At 47.5% G+C, this 17,281-nt stretch overlaps 1 protein-coding gene across 2 annotated transcripts in view; it reads left to right on the top strand.

Annotated features, from left to right (window-relative positions):
• The window catches only part of MCM3AP (minichromosome maintenance complex component 3 associated protein), a 45,147-nt gene that overhangs the window by 21,730 nt on the left and 6,136 nt on the right, over positions 1-17,281 (top strand). For both annotated transcript variants that reach the window (XM_077314167.1, XM_077314158.1), the window contains exons 15-24: positions 98-229; positions 2,688-2,801; positions 4,991-5,143; positions 7,395-7,592; positions 9,441-9,509; positions 9,890-10,024; positions 10,384-10,537; positions 12,602-12,863; positions 13,149-13,246; positions 14,788-15,178. In XM_077314167.1, coding sequence (XP_077170282.1) covers positions 98-229; positions 2,688-2,801; positions 4,991-5,143; positions 7,395-7,592; positions 9,441-9,509; positions 9,890-10,024; positions 10,384-10,537; positions 12,602-12,863; positions 13,149-13,246; positions 14,788-15,178 — 1,706 coding nt within the window. The remainder of the gene's footprint in view (positions 1-97; positions 230-2,687; positions 2,802-4,990; positions 5,144-7,394; positions 7,593-9,440; positions 9,510-9,889; positions 10,025-10,383; positions 10,538-12,601; positions 12,864-13,148; positions 13,247-14,787; positions 15,179-17,281) is intronic.

Genomic DNA, 17,281 nt, shown 5'->3' with positions numbered 1-17,281 from the left:
TCTGGGCCAGGTGATCGGAGAAGGGTCAGTACTGCTAGAAACCTTGCATTGGGTGCATTCAGGGGAGGCTTCACGGGGATTTCCTTTCTCTCTCCAGGATCTCTGATTCTACTGCCGATGAACTCCTGACTAAAGTGATGCTGGAAACACTGAGGGAAATCACCTGCAGTACCTTAAATGCAGAAAGAGAGAGATTCGAAGAGGAAAAACGGCAGGCTGAAGAAGAGAGGTGAGCTTTCTCCTGCAGCGTTTGTAGTAGGAGATGCAAGATTGTTCGAGTTCTGTTGGATCATTTGAATGGCTTGTGTTTGTTAGGGCTGACTGACTGAGCTGCAGATAGAAGAGAAGTCCTCATACCAGATGACTGGGAAGTAGTAGTCATCACCGGCAACGTTTAAAAAGGGGTCCCGGCGGGGGGTGGGGGGGTGGGGAGCCAGAGAATTGCAGGCCTATTAGCCTCACTTCTGTTCTGGGTGAATTAACAAAAACTCTAACTAAAGAGAATCATTTCTCAAATTGAGGAAGAAAGCCCACTGAGGGAAAATCGGTCACTTCTGCAACTCCTGCTTCACCAACTTCTTTGGAGTTTCCGGAGAAGGTCAACAAACATGTAGCTTGCAATGACACAGTAGAATCATAGAGTGGGAAGAGGCTGTGCTGTCCTTCTGGTCCAACCCCCTGCAGGATTAGCCTAAAGCATCCAGGATAAGTATCTGTCGAGCTACTGCTTAAAGACTGCCAGTGAGGGGGAGCTCACCACCTTCTTAGGCAGCCCATTCCACTGCTGAACTGCTCTGACTGAGCAATTATTTCCCTGATATCTAGCCTATATTGTTGTACTTGAAGTTTAAACCCAATGTGGGTCCTGTCCCCTCCTGTCCTGCTCCCTGCCATCTTTGAAGTGATAACCTTTCGAATACTTCAAGAGAACCATCATGTCCCCTCTTAACTTCCTCTTCTCCCTCAGCCTTCCCTCATAGGGCTTGGTCCCCTGGCCCCGGATCATCCTTGTCTCTCTCTTCTGCACCCTCTCCATTTTGTCCACATATTTTTTGAAGTAAACCTAATATAGTTGGACTACCAAAAGGATTCTGGCAAGGTCCCTCATCGGAGAATTCTCCATAAGCTTAGCAGTCCTGGTATAAGAAGGAGTTCTCTTAAAGCTTAAGAATGGGTTTAATGGCAGGAAGTGGAGAGGACTGAACAGAGAGTCCTTGCCAGGGAGGGAGGTGAGCAGAGGGTTCCCACAAGTATCCATAGTGGGACTTATGCTATTTTAATTTCTGCAGGGACCATTTGGAATCTCAAGCCAACTTGTTCTCCCTGTCCCATCCCACTAGAACTCAAGGGCTCCCAGTGAAGTTGATGGGCAGTAAACGCCAGACGGTCAAGAGGAAACACTTTCTTTAAAGAGTGGAATTTACTACTAGTGGGCATAGTGGTAGCCCAGAGTGTAGGTGGCTTTAAAAGGAGATTAGACAAATAAATAGAGAGGAAATCCATCACTGACTGCTAACATTTTTGATAATCGGCACCCTGGGAAGTCTAACCCTGAGGCATCGGAGGGGAGGGGGGGATGATGTTGAATGTTTATGTATCGACTTATTCTTGCCGTCAGGTTATTATTATTATTATTGTATTTATACCCCACCTCCCCCCGAAGGCTCGAGGCGGCTTACATAACCCCGTCCCCTAAAACCATAAAATAACAATAAAATCCAATAAATTTACAATAGTGGCAACAACGATGGCTTAATCTACTCATTTGGTCTCCGCATCCTCAACTACAGGAGGGGGGGGGTGACACTCTCTACCGCCAGTTTGTGAGGGAGGGGGCTGATCTTACCGCCCGGCCTCAGTTATAAGCCTAGCGGAAGAGCTCCGTCTTACAGGCCCTGCGGAATGCTGGTAATTCCCGCAGGGTCCTCAACTCTTCCGGGAGCTCATCCCACCAGGTTGGGGCCAGGACCAAGAAAGCCCTGGCCCTGGTCGAGGCCAGGCGGGCTTCCTTGGGGCCGGGAACGACTTTATGTTGTGGCTTTAATGTTTTATCTGGTGAGGATCTATTTTATGTTGTAACCCACTGTGAACAGGTAAATAAATGGTGATACAGAGAACCTCCACATGCAGAGGAAGCATATCTCTGAGTACCAGTGCTGGGAGGCAGCTTCAAGGGAAGGCCTTGGCCTCCATGTCCTGTGTATTGGCCCTCCAGGTTAATGGGTTGGCCACTGTGTGGAACTGGCTGTTGGGGTGGAGGGACCTCATCCTTCAGAGCTCTTGTATTCTTCAGTCTGTCTCTCTAGGTTGAGCCCATTTTCAAAAATGAGCTTTTCCCTCCCATGTTTTTTTGTATTTCTCCATTTCCATTTTTTGCTTGCGCTCGTCACTCCTTCGTTCTTGTATTGTTGATATCATCGAATTATGGAATAATAATAACTAATAAAGTCAACCGGGGCTTTTGTCTTAAGATATCATCCTGGAACGTAATACAGATGGAATAGCGTTAATATTGCCAGAGTCCCGAGAACGTTCCTGTTCTGATACATTAATCTTTATATAGCTTCAGTTTTTTTGGATGATAAACCTTTGGCTAGTTCAAAACTGTGTAATGAGATTCTTATATAAACACTTTAACTTGTCGAGTGCCGACAGATGTAACTGTGTTTTTTTCTTCTCCATCTTAGGCGAAAGCAAGAAAGAGAGCGGGCCATAAGCATGTTGAGCCAGGCTTTAGGTGCAGAATTCACAGAAGAAGTAGTAAAGGAAATAGTGGGAGAGATTTCAGCTAAGGAGTTAAAGTAAGTGGCAGAACACATCTAAACTAATTGCCAGGTACATGTATGTGTGATTTATTTATTAGAACATTTATTAGAACACCTTTCCTTATAGTTCAAAGGAATGAATATATATGCGTATTTATTACATTTTTATACCGCCCTCCCTCACAACTCAGTCCAATATACATGCTCTGATATAGTACAAATTACAATATACTCCCAAATTAGTCTCAGTGAATTATTTTAGTATTATTGAACATGTAAACAATTTAAACATTTACCTGTAGCTTAACAGATTGTCCAGCCTATAGATTGCCTCATAATGTATCCAGTGGGCATTTCTGATGGTAGAGGGGTTCCAGTCGGCCCAGTAAATGTCAGCTTACTGGTCCCAACTACAAGTCTGGCAGAAGAGCTCCGTTGTACAGGTCCTGCAGAACTGTGCTAGCTCCTGTAGGTCCAGGATCTCCTCTGGGAGTTCATTCCACCAAGTGTGGGCCAGGACAGAGTATGTCCTGGCCCTGGTTGAGGCCAGATATGCTTTTCTGGAGCCAGGGATCACCAACCCATTGGAAATGACAGAGCATATTGCTCTTCAGGGGGCATAGGCAGGGAGGCGGTCCTTCAGATACCCTGGTGATTACCAATTTGTGTAACTGATCCAGGTGCGTGCTGGATCTTCATGCCAGAATTCCCTTGAAAAAAGTTGTGCTTCAGCTACTCTTTTCTGAAGCCAGATTTCTTAACCAGGGAAAGTTGGCGGCGGGGGGGGGGGAGTCACTCATGCCTTGATGGAAGTTTTTAAAGAGGAATGTCCACATCCCTTCATTTACTAGTGTAATGTCTGAACTGGTGTTCAACAGCTGTGCTTAAGTCACTTTTTCTTCTGATAAAACCGTACAAAGAGAATTTAGAACCTTTTAGCTAGCCATCATAATAGTTAATACAATTGTTGGGAAGATAGAGGGATATAGAATGTCCAATTTGATATGTTGTTGAAAATCTGTCTGGCCCTATAATGTTACAAGCAAATAACTATAGGTAGCCACAGGAAATGGTTACAACATCATTAGTATAAGAAAAAGCCAAAAAAATTCAAAGGTAAATATAAAAATTGTCATCTTTGTCATAGCATATTTCATCTAAAATGAAACATGAAAAATACAGAAAATGCAAACAGAGCCACTATAACATCTAGTAGAACAACTTTTCATGAATTTAATACCTTCCAATGCTTACCAGCATGGACAAAAATCGTAGCACCCAAGCAGTATAGTAACATACACTGCATGGATCCAACGTTAACTGGACCCACAAGCCACCATAGTAAAATACATATTTGTTAATAGTCCCCAGCTGAATGAAGTAAAAGTTAAATGTAAACAGCTGAAGCCAATTACCTGAGTTTTGGTTGCAATCAAAGTGTCAAACCACTTGTGATTAGATCATCTTTGACAGCTGTCAAAACACTGACTATTGTATTTTACTATGGTGGTTTGTGGGTCCACGTAATGCAACAGTCTGGATCCACACAATGCAGCTACTATACTGCTTGGGAACTACATTTTTGTCTGTGCTGGTAAGTATTTGGAAGGTATTAAATGCATGGGAAGTTGTTCTTCTAGATGTTACAATGGCTCAGTTTGTATTTTTCATATTTTATATGTTTTCAGATGAAATATGCTACGACAAAGCAAAGGTGAAAAAAGGCATTCCATACCAGAACCTTGTCGCATCGCATATTGGAACAAAAAAGAAGACAACTTTTATATGCACCTTAGAATTTTTGATTGGTTCTGCCAGCTATACCACAATGTTTTTTTTCCCTTTTACTCATGTTGTCGGCTCTATAAAGTTGTATAGCTGGCAAGCCTTAAAAAAAAAAAAAAAGCAAAAGTCAGCCGCTATTTTGCTCTCTGATTTCCAATGGAACAGACCTTGATAAATCTCTGAGTGAAGAAAGCAAGGCCAAACTTGTAGAGTTGATCAGTGTAAAGATTTCTTGTTCGCACCAAAGTTTGGCCTTTACAGATTTCACATCTGTCCCTTTTTTAAGTAATAGAAAGTAGTTTCTGAACTTGCAGCAGAGACCAGTGATATTGTGCTACGTCGTAGCAGTCTCTAAACATTGGGTTTCTCATTTTTCTTTGTAAATATTTTCAATGTTTGCCCTGTTTTCTAAGGCTAAATTTCTAAAAATTCTGTCCCAGGCATGCTGTGGAGAAAGACCAAAGGGCACGCGTTGCCCGATGTTCAAAGGAAGTCTGTGCTGAAATAGTGGGCATGTCTCTGGAAGAAGAGATTTTCCACTGTGCCAAGGAAACACTGCAAGAACTCCAGTGCTTCTGCAAATTCTTACAGCGGTAGGTTGAATGAGACTGCCCCCACAGAATAGTCTGAGACTGGCCCCTGCAAAGTGTATTTGCCTCCCACCTAGGCTTGCCTCCCACCTAGGACCTCTGGTTTGTGGAAAACCACTGGGCAAAGCAAGCATACTAACATGTCAAGGTAGGGAAGAAACCGTGGGAGCAGGTAAACAGGTAGCACACGAACCAGGGTCTTGACACCTGTGTGGCACATTTACAGTCTTCTCTTCCGCTTATCAGCTCAGGATATCTTAACCAGAGCCATCTCTTTATCCCTGAATTTTCAATATACCAGTTCGGGGGGGAGAGGGAATCTATGGGTTACATCCTGCTGATGGCGGGCCTTTTGGCTTCGGCGGGCCTTTTGGGGTCTGCAGGGGGAGAGGGGGGGTAGGCCTGCTGATGGCGAGCTGCAGGGACTCTCACAGGCCAGTTTTCCCCTGCTTTCCTTTCTCCCAGCAAGCCACTGATAAACTGTTGCCAAGGGGTGAAGTGTTCTTTTGCTCAAATTGCTGAAGACATGCAGGGATGTAGTCAGAAGAAGGAAACGAGTGAAGTCACCGCTGCCTTCATCCCTCCCCAGAGAGAGCAACAACATTAGTTCCAAGCCCTTCTACTCATACCTGGGGGAGAGAGGGCAATTTCTGTCTCCTTGCCAACACCTTATTTGCTTATTGCATTTATACCCTGCACTTTCCTGGGCGGTCAACATGACTTACATTGGATTCAAATTTGTTCCTCTTAATAAAATGTTAAGAGGGTGCTGGGCGGAGCTAGGGCTCATCGTCTAACAACCAATCAGGGAGGCTGTCCCATCCCTGATGGGTCATTTGTCCAATGAACAACCAATCAGGAGGGATGTCCCACCCCTTGCCACATTCTCCGCCAACGTTTTCCATATGGAAGAAGTGCCAGCCCCCAGTAAGTTAGGAAAGCAGCTGGAGCTGGAAAAGAGGGTGGAAGGTCAGGGACTGCAGCCAAGGGCAGTGGAGGTGGGGATGGGGGAAGAGGGAGGGAGCTCCTGCCAGCGCTCTTGCTATCCCAAACAGCTCCAGCTGCAGCCTTGCCAGGGCTGCCCGAGGTGGCACATGGAGGAATGGGATCCTCACCAGCACTCCCCTCCCCAGCCCCGAAAAGACTCTCTGAGACGTGTAGGCTTCAGCGGGCCTTTTGGGGTCTGCAGGGGGAGGGGGAGTAAGCCTCAGCTGGCCGGGGGGATGTGTCCATTGTATTGTTAGATACAACAGGCTTTGTTGCTAGTACATAAACAAGCATTCAATATTAGGTTTTTAAGAATTAATAACTAAGACTTATGAGCCTCTTGTGGCGCAGAGTGGTAAGGCAGACAGACATGCAGTCTGAAAGCTCTGCCCATGAGGCTGGGAGTTCGATCCCAGCAGCCGGCTCAAGGTTGACTCAGCCTTCCATCCTTCCGAGGTCAGTAAAATGAGTACCCAGCTTGTTGGGGGGTAAACGGTAATGACTGGGGAAGGCACTGGCAAACCACCCCGTATTGAGTCTGCCATGAAACTGCTAGAGGGCGTCACCCCAAGGGTCAGACATGATCCGGTGCTTGCGCAGGGGATACCTTTACCTTTACCTGAAAAATAACTAATCCAGTTCCACTTCCTCTTTCGCCAAGTGGGGAAAAAAGGTGAATAATACATTTATTCAGCTGAAACGTAGTCGGATGAGTTGTAGACAAGTACGCTGGCAAGCAATGAAGTTGATTCTAGGCCTCAACGATAGAACAGCTCTGTCTTGGAAGCCTTGCGGATCTGTTTAAGGTCTCGTAGGGCCTTGATTCCTTTTGCAACCCTTGTCCATGAGGCTCGATGCAGCCCCCCCCCCCCCCCCGAGTTGGCTTCTGAAGGAAGTAGAAGGGGAAAAAAGAAGAGCTGGTTTATCATACCCTGCTTTTTTAATACCTGAAGGCGGTCTCAAAGTGGCTTACTGTTGCTTATTTTTCCTCTCCCCATAGCAGACACCCTGTGAGGCAGGTGGGGCTGATAAAACTCTGACTGGCCCAAGGTCACCCAGCTGGCTGCATGTGGAGAAGGAGTAGGGAATCAAACCCGGTTCTCCAGGTTAGAGGTCACCGTTCTTAGCCGCTGCGCCAAGCTGGCTCTTGAGTTCTTTCCAAAGGCGTTTTGTAGACTCTAAACCCCCAAGTGGGAAAAAAAAAGTTTCCAGAACATCAAAGCTGCAGTAACTTGAAATGCCTCTTTTTTTCTCCTCTTCTACACAGGTGGAGGGAAGCTGTCATAGCCCGGAAGAAACTGAGGCGTCAGATGAGAGCATTCCCAGCAGCTCCGTGCTGCGTAGACCCCCCAAGCCAGCTGAAAGCCCTGCTGCCCAGTGCAGAGTGCCCGATTGCTGGAGAGAACCTGGCAAGAAGGATGGTAGATCTGGGGCATGCAGGGAGGCTTGGCACCTCCTGTTGTCAGTAAGTACCTTCTTCACATGATAGAATCAGATGATTAGCGGTGGACCAGCTCCTGGCATACTTGGAGAAGCTTTGGTACCAGTCGAGCTTCGGTCCTGGCCTTTTCAAAACCTGGTGTTTTCAGCCCTTTTCAAAAGCAAGCATTATCCTTATTCGCGAGTCAAAATTTATTGCACGTGGCGTAAGGTCATCACAGTTTTCCATTCAAAACAACAATGATGTGTATACATTTACATTTTAAAAAATCTAAAGTGAGGAAAAGAAGAAGAGTTACAAGAGTATAGAATCATAGAATCATAGAGTTGGAAGGGACCTCCAGGGTCAGGGGTAGTCAACCGGTGGTCCTCCAGATGTCCATGGACTACAATTCCCATTAGCCCCTGCCAGCGTTTGCTGGCAGGGGCTCATGGGAATTGTAGTCCATGGACATCTGGAGGACCACCGGTTGACTACCCCTGTCCTGGGTTATCTAGTCCAACCCCCTGCTCAGTGCAGGACATTCACAACCCTATTGTTCCTCCACTGTAACCTGCCACCCCCTTGAGCCTTCACAGAATCAGCCTCTCCGTCAGATGGCTCTCCAGCCTCTGTTTAAAAATCTCCAAAGATGGAGAACCCACTACCTCTCGAGGAAGCCTGTTCCACTGAGAAACCGCTTTCAGTGATTGAGATTGACTAGTATCTTGTTTACTCTCAGGCCCTAATCCTTTTTGCGACCAAAGTAAAATATTATACATTCTTCGGGATTAAGGGTTCCGTATCAGGCAGAAGCTTCACCCTTTTATCAATAACGGCTAGACTGTTATTGTCCAAAAGCCATTTATCCAAGAATTTCACCTAGGTTCCCTTTATAATGGACAAGATAGGATAAAGTAGATGGATTTACATCCTTAGGGACAGATTTTCCACAAACACAATACCTTATTATATACAGATGCCTCTGTGTATAACAACCAGTTCTATAAGCTGTTGGCATAGTCTGAGGCTAGGAAGAGTTTGTTGTTGTCAGCCATTCAGTCAATTGCTTCATGGTGATCCCATGGCACAGCCACCACCACGATCCTCGATCCCATACCGCCTCTCTCAGCTGTGCAATATTTTGGCCGGTGTCCATCCCAATTGTGCCCAACCACCGCACCCTCTGTGCGCCTGGTTTCCTTATCCCATTGATCAATCCTAGCATCCTTGCTTTCTCCACTGAGTTGGATTGCATGATATGGCCAAAATACAGGAGAGTAAGTATACACGCGAAAGAGCTCTCCTAGCTTTCGGGTCTCTGCATATGCAGGTGAATGCAGCTTTCTGTGCAAGTATGAAATCAGGTGCATGTTTTCATGGTTGACTTAGGGGTCCATCTCCCTGTCTATGCTGGTTTGAGTCACGAGGACTCCAGCTGGGAGCTACACAGGGAGGGGTTCTCAGTGCTTGGTGTTCTAAAGCAGTGGTCCCCAACCTTTTTATCATCGTGGACCGGTCAACGCTTGACAATTTTACTGAGGCCCAGGGGCGGGGGTTAGTCTTTTGCTGAGGGACGTTACCGCCTGAGCCCCTGCTCCACTTGCTTTCCCGCCCGTGCCTCTGACTTCCCACCACCCACTGGGGGGCACTGCCAACAGCAGCTGTGCAGTGCCACGCCAAGGGGGAGTCCCAGCCATGGCGGCCACTGGAGAGCACCAAAGGTGAGCTGGCAGCAGAGTGGCAAGGCAGCCCCCGAGGTAGCCCCCAGGGAGGAGAATGAGGCGGAGCTGCGGCCCAGTACCGACTGATCGACGGACCGGTACTGGTCCCCGGACCTGGGGTTGGAGACCACTGTTCTAAAGGCCCTGTGTTTGCTCTGTTTACTTTTAGACTCCTGTGGCTGCGCCAGAAGATGAGCCACCAAATGAAAGTGCAGTATTTTTATCAGCAGTTATTACGGTATGTTGGCGATCTATCGTTCCTCGTAGTAAACAAGGCAGGGAGAACAGTGCAGGTTAGCAGGGCAATGAAAAAGGGCCGCCTACAGGGAAAGGATTTGTGGAGCGGGATCCGTATGCTCGGGAGACTCTCTGGAGGTGCTGAGAAACACTGCTTGCAAATCTAAAATGAAAAAATGACCCAAACTTGCTCATCGTTCTACAAGAGCTATCTTCAACAGATGCAGTGTGTCTGTTATGCCTGTGCACACACTTGTTCAGGAATTATGGGGATTTCACATTGGGAAACTAGGGGTTAAATCGATGACTTTTTAAGTTCAAAGAGGCTTACAGTTTTAGGAGATGTAATGTGCTGTAATTATATGATTCTGTGTCTCCAAGTGAGGCTGCATGGACTCCACTGGACTTGCCATCCTTGGTGGCTGAAAACATCCCAATTCTGCAAGAAACAGTCTTCTGGAAGGTCCTTTTGGTGCTGCCGGCCTACGAGGAATTCCCAGTGGAGGATCCCAGCAGGTACTAACTGCATACAACAGGGGTTTTGTTGGCAGCTGGCACTACCAGAAAATGTTTGATTTTTTAAAAATGTTTATTTTCTGATTGTAGGGATAAAAATAACTATCAACTAACCAGTATATGTTGCAGCCAGAAATAACACGGAGTGACACCATTATCTTGTTTAGCATCTTCGAAGTATTGTCTGTATTGTGAAATTATCCTCAAAATGTTGAACTGTTCCAAAATATAGATTTGCCGATGGCCACAGTTCTGTATGGCCTGCAAGACACATTTAATTCTGGCTGCATCTATCTATTAAGTCTGCGATGTTACACTGAAAGATTTTTTTTTTACAGTATGCATGTGTGTGTTCACAGAACTCTGGCAGATTGGTTGAAAGCTAAATTGACAATTGATAAAAACGTCAAGGATACTGCATCGGAGGTGGCCAATGGATTTGGGACGCTCGCTTTACATACCTCCCTTCACATGCAAGGCGATCAGGCTGTTTGTGTTAACGTGTGCGTAAAGGTTGGTGATCTTTGGCTTCCTTGCTTTTCCTCAGTCTTACAAAGTCTGTTCCCTTGGCTATTACAAAGCTGTGTGTTCAGCAACGTGCTGTCTGTAGAGATGCCTCCGCAGTCCCTCTGGAAACCTCGGCTGGTTCAAAATGCTTACTGTCAGGGTACGGTGGGAATATCTGCACTGGGCACCCGTTTCTTTCCAGACACAGCTGAAGTGCCGGTTCTCATCCATAAGGGGTTTGAGGTTTGGGGTACTTGAAGGGCTGCCTCCTCTCTGACTGTCCAGCCTGCCTGTTTTGATCTTCCTTGCAAGCCCTGCTCCTTGTGCCCCCTGCCTCAAACGGTGGGGTAGCTGGTGGCCAGAGACAGGGCTTTTTCAGTGTTGACACCCTACATGCAGAACGTCCTTCTCCTTGAGGTGAGCCTGGTGCTGAACATACTTTTCCTTAGTCCCCAGGCTAAAACATTCCTTTATACCCAGGCTTTAAATTAGAGCTGATCTTTCTGATTGTTCTACAGTTTTCTCTTGCCAGTTCTGTGAGACTCTCTTTAAAGCTGTTAATTGTTTATACCATATTTAACACTCTAGCTTGGCTGTGTTTGGGAGGTGAGGGAAGGCTGTTCTTTTCATGCTGCCTTAATAGCTCCTTTGTTGTTGTTGTTGTTATTGTTAGTTGCGAAGTCATGTCCAACCCATCACGACCCCATGGACAATGATCCTCCAGGCCTCCCTGTCCTCTACCATTCCCCGGAGTCCATTTAAGCTCGCACCGACTGCTTCAGGGACTCCATCCAGCCACCTCATTCTCTGTTGTCCCCTTCTTCTTTTGCCCTCAATCGCTCCCAGCATTAGGCTCTTCTCCGGGGAGTCCTTCCTTCTCATGAGGTGGCCAAAGTATTTGAGTTTCATCTTCAGGATCTGGCCTTCTAAGGAGCAGTGAGGGCTGATCTCCTCTAGGACTGACCGGTTTGTTCGCCTTGCAGTCCAAGGGACTCGCAAGAGTCTTCTCCAGCACCAGAGTTCAAAAGCCTCAATTCTTTGACGCTCAGCCTTCCTTATGTTCCAACTTTCGCAGCCATACATTGCAACTGGGAAGACCATAGCCTTCACTAGACGCACCTTTGTTGGCATGGTGATGTCTCTGCTTTTTAGGATGCTGTCTAGATTTGCCATAGCTTTCCTAGCTTTTGACAAATTTTGTCTCTTGCTTTATTATCTTCCTTTTTTTGTGTTGAATATACTTGTGTGCTCCCTCAAGTTGATTTCCTAGAGAGGCAGTGTAGAAATTTTCGAAATAAACAATAGAATTCAAGTAACCTTCGGTAACTTTTACCCGTGTGGGGTTTGGACTAGACTGTTGCTGGAGCAGATGGCAGCCTGTAGAGTTTGGGTGGCGGAGTTGTCTCAGCTATTTGAGAGCCAGCATGGTGCAGTGGTTAAGAGCGGCAGCCTCTGATCTGGAGAACCTGTTTTGATTCCCCACTCCTCCCCATGCAGCCAGCTGGGTAACTTTGGGCCATTCACAGTTCTCTCAGATCTCTCAGCACCACCTCCCTCACCGGGTGTCTGTTGTAGGGAGAGGAAGGGTAGGCGATCGTCAGCCACTTTGAGATGCCTTCAGGTAGTAAAAAGCGGAGTATAAAAACAGCTCTTCCTTTGCGTGAACATGTGAACCCTGCGTTATGTTGAATCACACTGCTGGTCCGTCAGCATCAGTATTATCTACTCAGGCTGACAGTAGCTCTCCAGGTCTTCCACATCACCTTCCTCTTGATCCTTTTCTCTGGAGATCCCAGGGCATTGATTCTGGGACCTCCCGCATGCCAGGCCAATGCTCCCATCACTGAGCCACGGCCCATCACCCCAAACATGGGGACCTTCACCTTTGGAAGTACAATATACCTTTGAGAACTACTTGAGTGGGGAGTGCCTGGGAGGAGGGCCCCACTGGCAGGCCGCCATTAAAAACAGTCTGCTGGCTTTGGTGGCCCTTGAGCCTTCCCCAGTCGGACTCATATCCCGTCCGTGGCCGTCCTGTATGGAGCTTATTCGTTTGACTTCTCCGCGCAGGTGGCTCACGGGTTACTCAGCTCCCCCGAGCTGGAAGACGTGGAGAGCCAGAAAGAGCTTTTCGGCACCGGCGGGCTCCTTCTCCTGCTGCCCCCCCGCGTGAGGAGCGAGGACGTCACCGAGGAAGACGTGTACTGGCTTTCGGCCTTGCTCCAGTTGAAGCGGCTCCTTCAGGGAAAGCCTTTCCACCCGCTGGTGCCGCTGGTGGTTTTTGTTCCGAGCCACGGAGGAGAAGAAGGCGTCGAAAAGGAAGCAGAAGAAGGTACCTTTGCTCCTCCGCTGTGGGGAGGTCTACTAGATTTGAGTCCAGGAGCACCTCAGGTCTCTGACGAAGGGAGCTTTGGCTCTCAAAAGCTTTATACTCCGGAAAAGCTTGTCTTGGGGCTGCTACTGGATTCAAATTCAGCTGTTGTGCTTCAGACCAACACGGCTGCCCTCTGAAGCTTTGGAAGAACTGTCGGAAGTGGGAATAGCTCTCTAGTGCTGTTATAAGAGAGTTATGTTTGTGTGTGTTCTCCCCCCCCCCCCCCCCAATTTTTTCCTAAAGGGTTGATGCTGCCGGATTTGATTTCAGCCAACCTTATTTCAGACTACGTCGTTGTTGAAATGCCAGATTCTGTCAGTGACATGCAAGGTTCCATCAAAGTAAGAACAATCTTAATCCTTCGGTGGGACGAATTGTAGGGGGGGTGGGATGTTCTTTCTGTATTTCATGTAACAGATGCCCTGGAAGTCCAGCAACATGGTGTAAAGGCCAAGGCCTGATGTTGCCTCCTGGGACTGGGCTATAGAGGTTTACTGACCCTGGATGTGGAGGTTTTGCTTTAGTCACATGGTTAATGGCCCCTGATAGACCTCATATGGGGAAAGTGTAGGGGAGCAAGCATGCTGTTCCTATGCTGTTCCTTATGTGGGTAAACATATCTTTTTGCTTTCACTTGTGGCACCTTAACTTGCATGCCCTAAGTCAGGGCCTACCTTGAACTACCATAGTTGCTTCTGTGGGGACTGCACAACAATCACAGTTCTCACTGCAATCTCCCCGCAGCCCAAAGATATTGGGTTTTTCATGTGAATACCGAGATTTAGAATTATAGAATAGGATGAAGCCATATAGCCATCTAGTCCAACCCCCTGCTCAATGCAGGATCAGCCTAAAGCAGTGGTCCCCAACCTTTCTGAGGCTGGGGACCGTCAGGGCTGCGGGCTGCGCCCGCGCATCACGCATACGCGAATGTGCCATTTGCGGCCGAAATCACGCATGTGCGACACATGTGCAAAAGTGCAGCGCATGCGCGATTTCGGATGCAAATGGCACATTCGCGCATGCCCAATGCGCCGCCGCATTCGTGCATGCCCGGCCCTGATTTCCTCTCCCTGCCCTCCCGCAGTAAGAAGCTTCCCGGGCCGCAAGGTTGCGGCCTGGGAAGTTTTTTACTGTGGGGGGGGGGGCGGGGAGAGGGAGCCGCAGCCCGGCGCCATGGCCTTTGCGGCCCGGCACCGGGCCGCGGCCCGCAGGTTGGGGACCACTGGCCTAAAGCATCCATGTTATGTATCTGTCCATCCACTGCTTGAAGACTGCCATTGAGGGGCAGCTCACCACCTCCTTACACAACCAATTCCACTGCTGAACTACTCTGACTGTGGAAATCCTCCCCCAATGGTATCTCTCCAGTACCATTCTACACGTAGTTTAAACCTATTACTGCAAGTCTCATCCTCCTTTGCAAACAGGGACCTTTCCCTGCCCTTTACATTCTTCAAGAGAGCAATCACGTTCCCTCTCCACCTCCTCTTCTCCAGGCCGAACACTCCCAAGTCCCTCAGCCTTTCCTCATGGGGCTTGGTCCCCATTTCTGGAGTTTGGGGCAGTCCCAACATGAGCAATTGGTCATGGAGGGTGAAACACTTTTTTGTCTCAATGTGAGCTTATTATGTAGTCCATTCATTGATGTTGCCCATTTTGAGAAAGAGGGAGGCCAGTATGGGTGTGTGTTCTTCTAGGCGAGTACAGGAAATGATCCAAGTCCTAAGCTGATCACACTGTTATGCTGGAAAGTGCCTCGGTTTAAGACTGAGAGAAGGCTGTTATTTCAACAAGACTGAAATCTTAGCACAGGACCCAGTGGTTCCGGGGTTGTACTTCTTGGTAAGTTAATTCCTTGTCTGAATACTCCTGTCCACAGTTGACTGAAGCGATACAATGGCTGGTTGCTCAGTGCCCCAGTTCGCTCCAGCTCTGCTGCCAGACGCTCACGCAGTACGTCGAAGACGGCATTGACCGGGAATTCAGCCAGCATTTCTACGAAGACCGGAGGGAAAGGTGCGAGGCTGGCTTGCCCTCCCAAGATCCCAGCGCCATCATCGAGCTGTACAACAGCGTGGTGCAATTCCTGGCGGACGTTGCGTCGTCAGAAGAGCTGCAGGACCTGTCCTGGCCTGTAACGGAATTTGCGGTGCCTGGGGGTAGCAAAGCACTTCCCCATCTGCAGTGGAACACATCCAGCCATTTGGCTTGGCTGAGGAAAGCGCTCCTGTCCTTCCAGATCCCGCAGATGGATCTCCCTCCTTTGGGTGGTAAGACGTTCTACATAGAATTAACAGACCTGAGGACAGTTTCCCCAAAGGGCCAGCTTTAGACCAGCCTTTTTCAACCTTTTGACCATAGAAGAGGCCCTGGGATAATTTTCGGGCTTCGAAGAGTCCTGGAAGTGACGTCAGCTGGCCGTGCCTCCCTGTCATGCCCCCCCCCCCCAAGTCCCATGTCACTGGAAGTGACATCACCTCCTGTGTTAACAGGCAGGCTGAAGGAGGACTGCGGGGAGGAGAGACAGGAGGCAGCTTAAAACAGGAGTCGCAGGTGCAGAAACTACGAGAGAACTCAGCTGTGCTTGGGACGGAGGAGGGGGGAGCAATGGAAGCAACTGGTTCCCTAGCTTGAAGCCGAGTCTATTAAGGCAGGAGAGGAAAGGCCACAGATTCCCTCTAGAGCTCCTGCGGTCCCCTTGTTGAGTGTCCCTGCCTTAGACCCTGCCGTACGGACTAGAATCCCATGTACTAATTTTCCAAATAAAGAAACATTCCTGCATTTTAGTCATCTGGTCTACCACTTTCACACGCACTGAATAATCCACTTTCAGTCTACTTCCAGTGCAGTTTAGCAATCATCTGCAAGTAGATTTTTCCCCCAGTTTCACACAGTTGCAAAGTGCATAGAAAATGCATTATTCGGTGTGTGTGAAAGCATGACTGAAAGAAATCCAATATGGTAAAAATCTCTCGAGTTACCTCTTCCTGCTTAGGCCTTTCATGTTGTTCTGGCTTCCAACTTAGAGCAGCCAAGTCTCTCTTCCTTCATTTGTAAACTATTGCATGGCATTTCCTTGTTGGGGGTTCACTGCAATGGCACTTTATGCCCTTTGAGGGGCTTTCTACATGAGAGGGAAAGAATGGAGCACATAATATTACTGTAGTTGTACTAGGTTGAATAATGATGATGATGATGATGATGATGATAATATCCTCTTGTAGCCCACCCTTCCCAGTAAGCTCAGGAGGCGTGACAATAATATAAAATATACAAAGTATAAGATTGTTTCCATGATTAAAAGAATGAAAACGGAAGTTTAAGATTAAAATAAAAAAATTAAAAGCCACCTCCTAATTTAAAGCTTATGACGGGATTATCTGCAACCTGCAACAGTAACAGGTTTTCCTGGGTTTATTTAGGTCACAAACCAACTGTATTTATTTAAAAATAAATAGTGATGTCCATCTCATTGACTGTTTTGTTAGGGAGCCCCCCCCCCAGGAGTGGCAGCTTGCAAATTCCATCTGCCCCCTCCTCACCCTCCTCCTCTCCCCCCCCCCCCCCCGAGGTATTGATGGGGATTGCTAGGGATGGGACAATGCTTCCGCCATATTTTTATTGTATAATGCTGATATTGTGGTATTTTATGTTTTTTATGTCAGTAGTTTTTAATGGGACTTGGTTTTTATCTGACACTTGTAACCCGCTGCAAGCCTTCGGGAAGTGGTGGGAAATAAATCGCAATATAATAATAACAATAACAACAACAACAACAATTATCTTATGGAGTCTTTTAAAAAATACGTACCAATAAAGTGGATAAGAATCAGCATAAAAGTTAAAGCTAATTGCAGTGCATAGTGTGTTTTCCTATTGAGAACGCATCTTGGGCCAAAAGAGCAGAGAATTCAAGCACAATATTGCACATCTGGGAGTAAAATAGCAGGTGAGAGAAAAGAGAACAAATGTTTCCTTATTGCAGGGGTGGCCAAACTGGGGCTCTCCAGATGTCCATAGGCTACAATTCCCATGAGCCCCTGCCCTAACTGCTTCAGTCGGTTTTTTTCCCCCTTTCTCTGCCCATGTCTTGCTCCCTCTATTGGTTGATTCAGTATTACATTACTCTATCCTGGCATGTTTCCCTGCAGTTTTAAAGCACAGGGAAATATGCCAGACGTACAGAGATGTAAGATCAAAACATCCAGAAAACGTGGGAGGGAGGAGAGAAGCAGTAGGAGACATACAAGTCACAAAAATGAGAGCGCGGAAGAGACTAGAGAAGCCAGCAATTAACATAGAATCAAGGAAATGAAGTTCTTGGTGGCTGGACCCTCATAATCTTGGCAGCAGGCAAGCTGATGGGGGGGGGC

The sequence above is a fragment of the Paroedura picta genome, chromosome 1 (genome assembly GCF_049243985.1).
Source record: "Paroedura picta isolate Pp20150507F chromosome 1, Ppicta_v3.0, whole genome shotgun sequence".
Taxonomy (NCBI): domain Eukaryota; kingdom Metazoa; phylum Chordata; class Lepidosauria; order Squamata; family Gekkonidae; genus Paroedura; species Paroedura picta.
The sequence above is the reverse complement of the archived record's forward strand: the minus strand, read 5'-3'. Positions and strand labels throughout refer to the sequence as shown.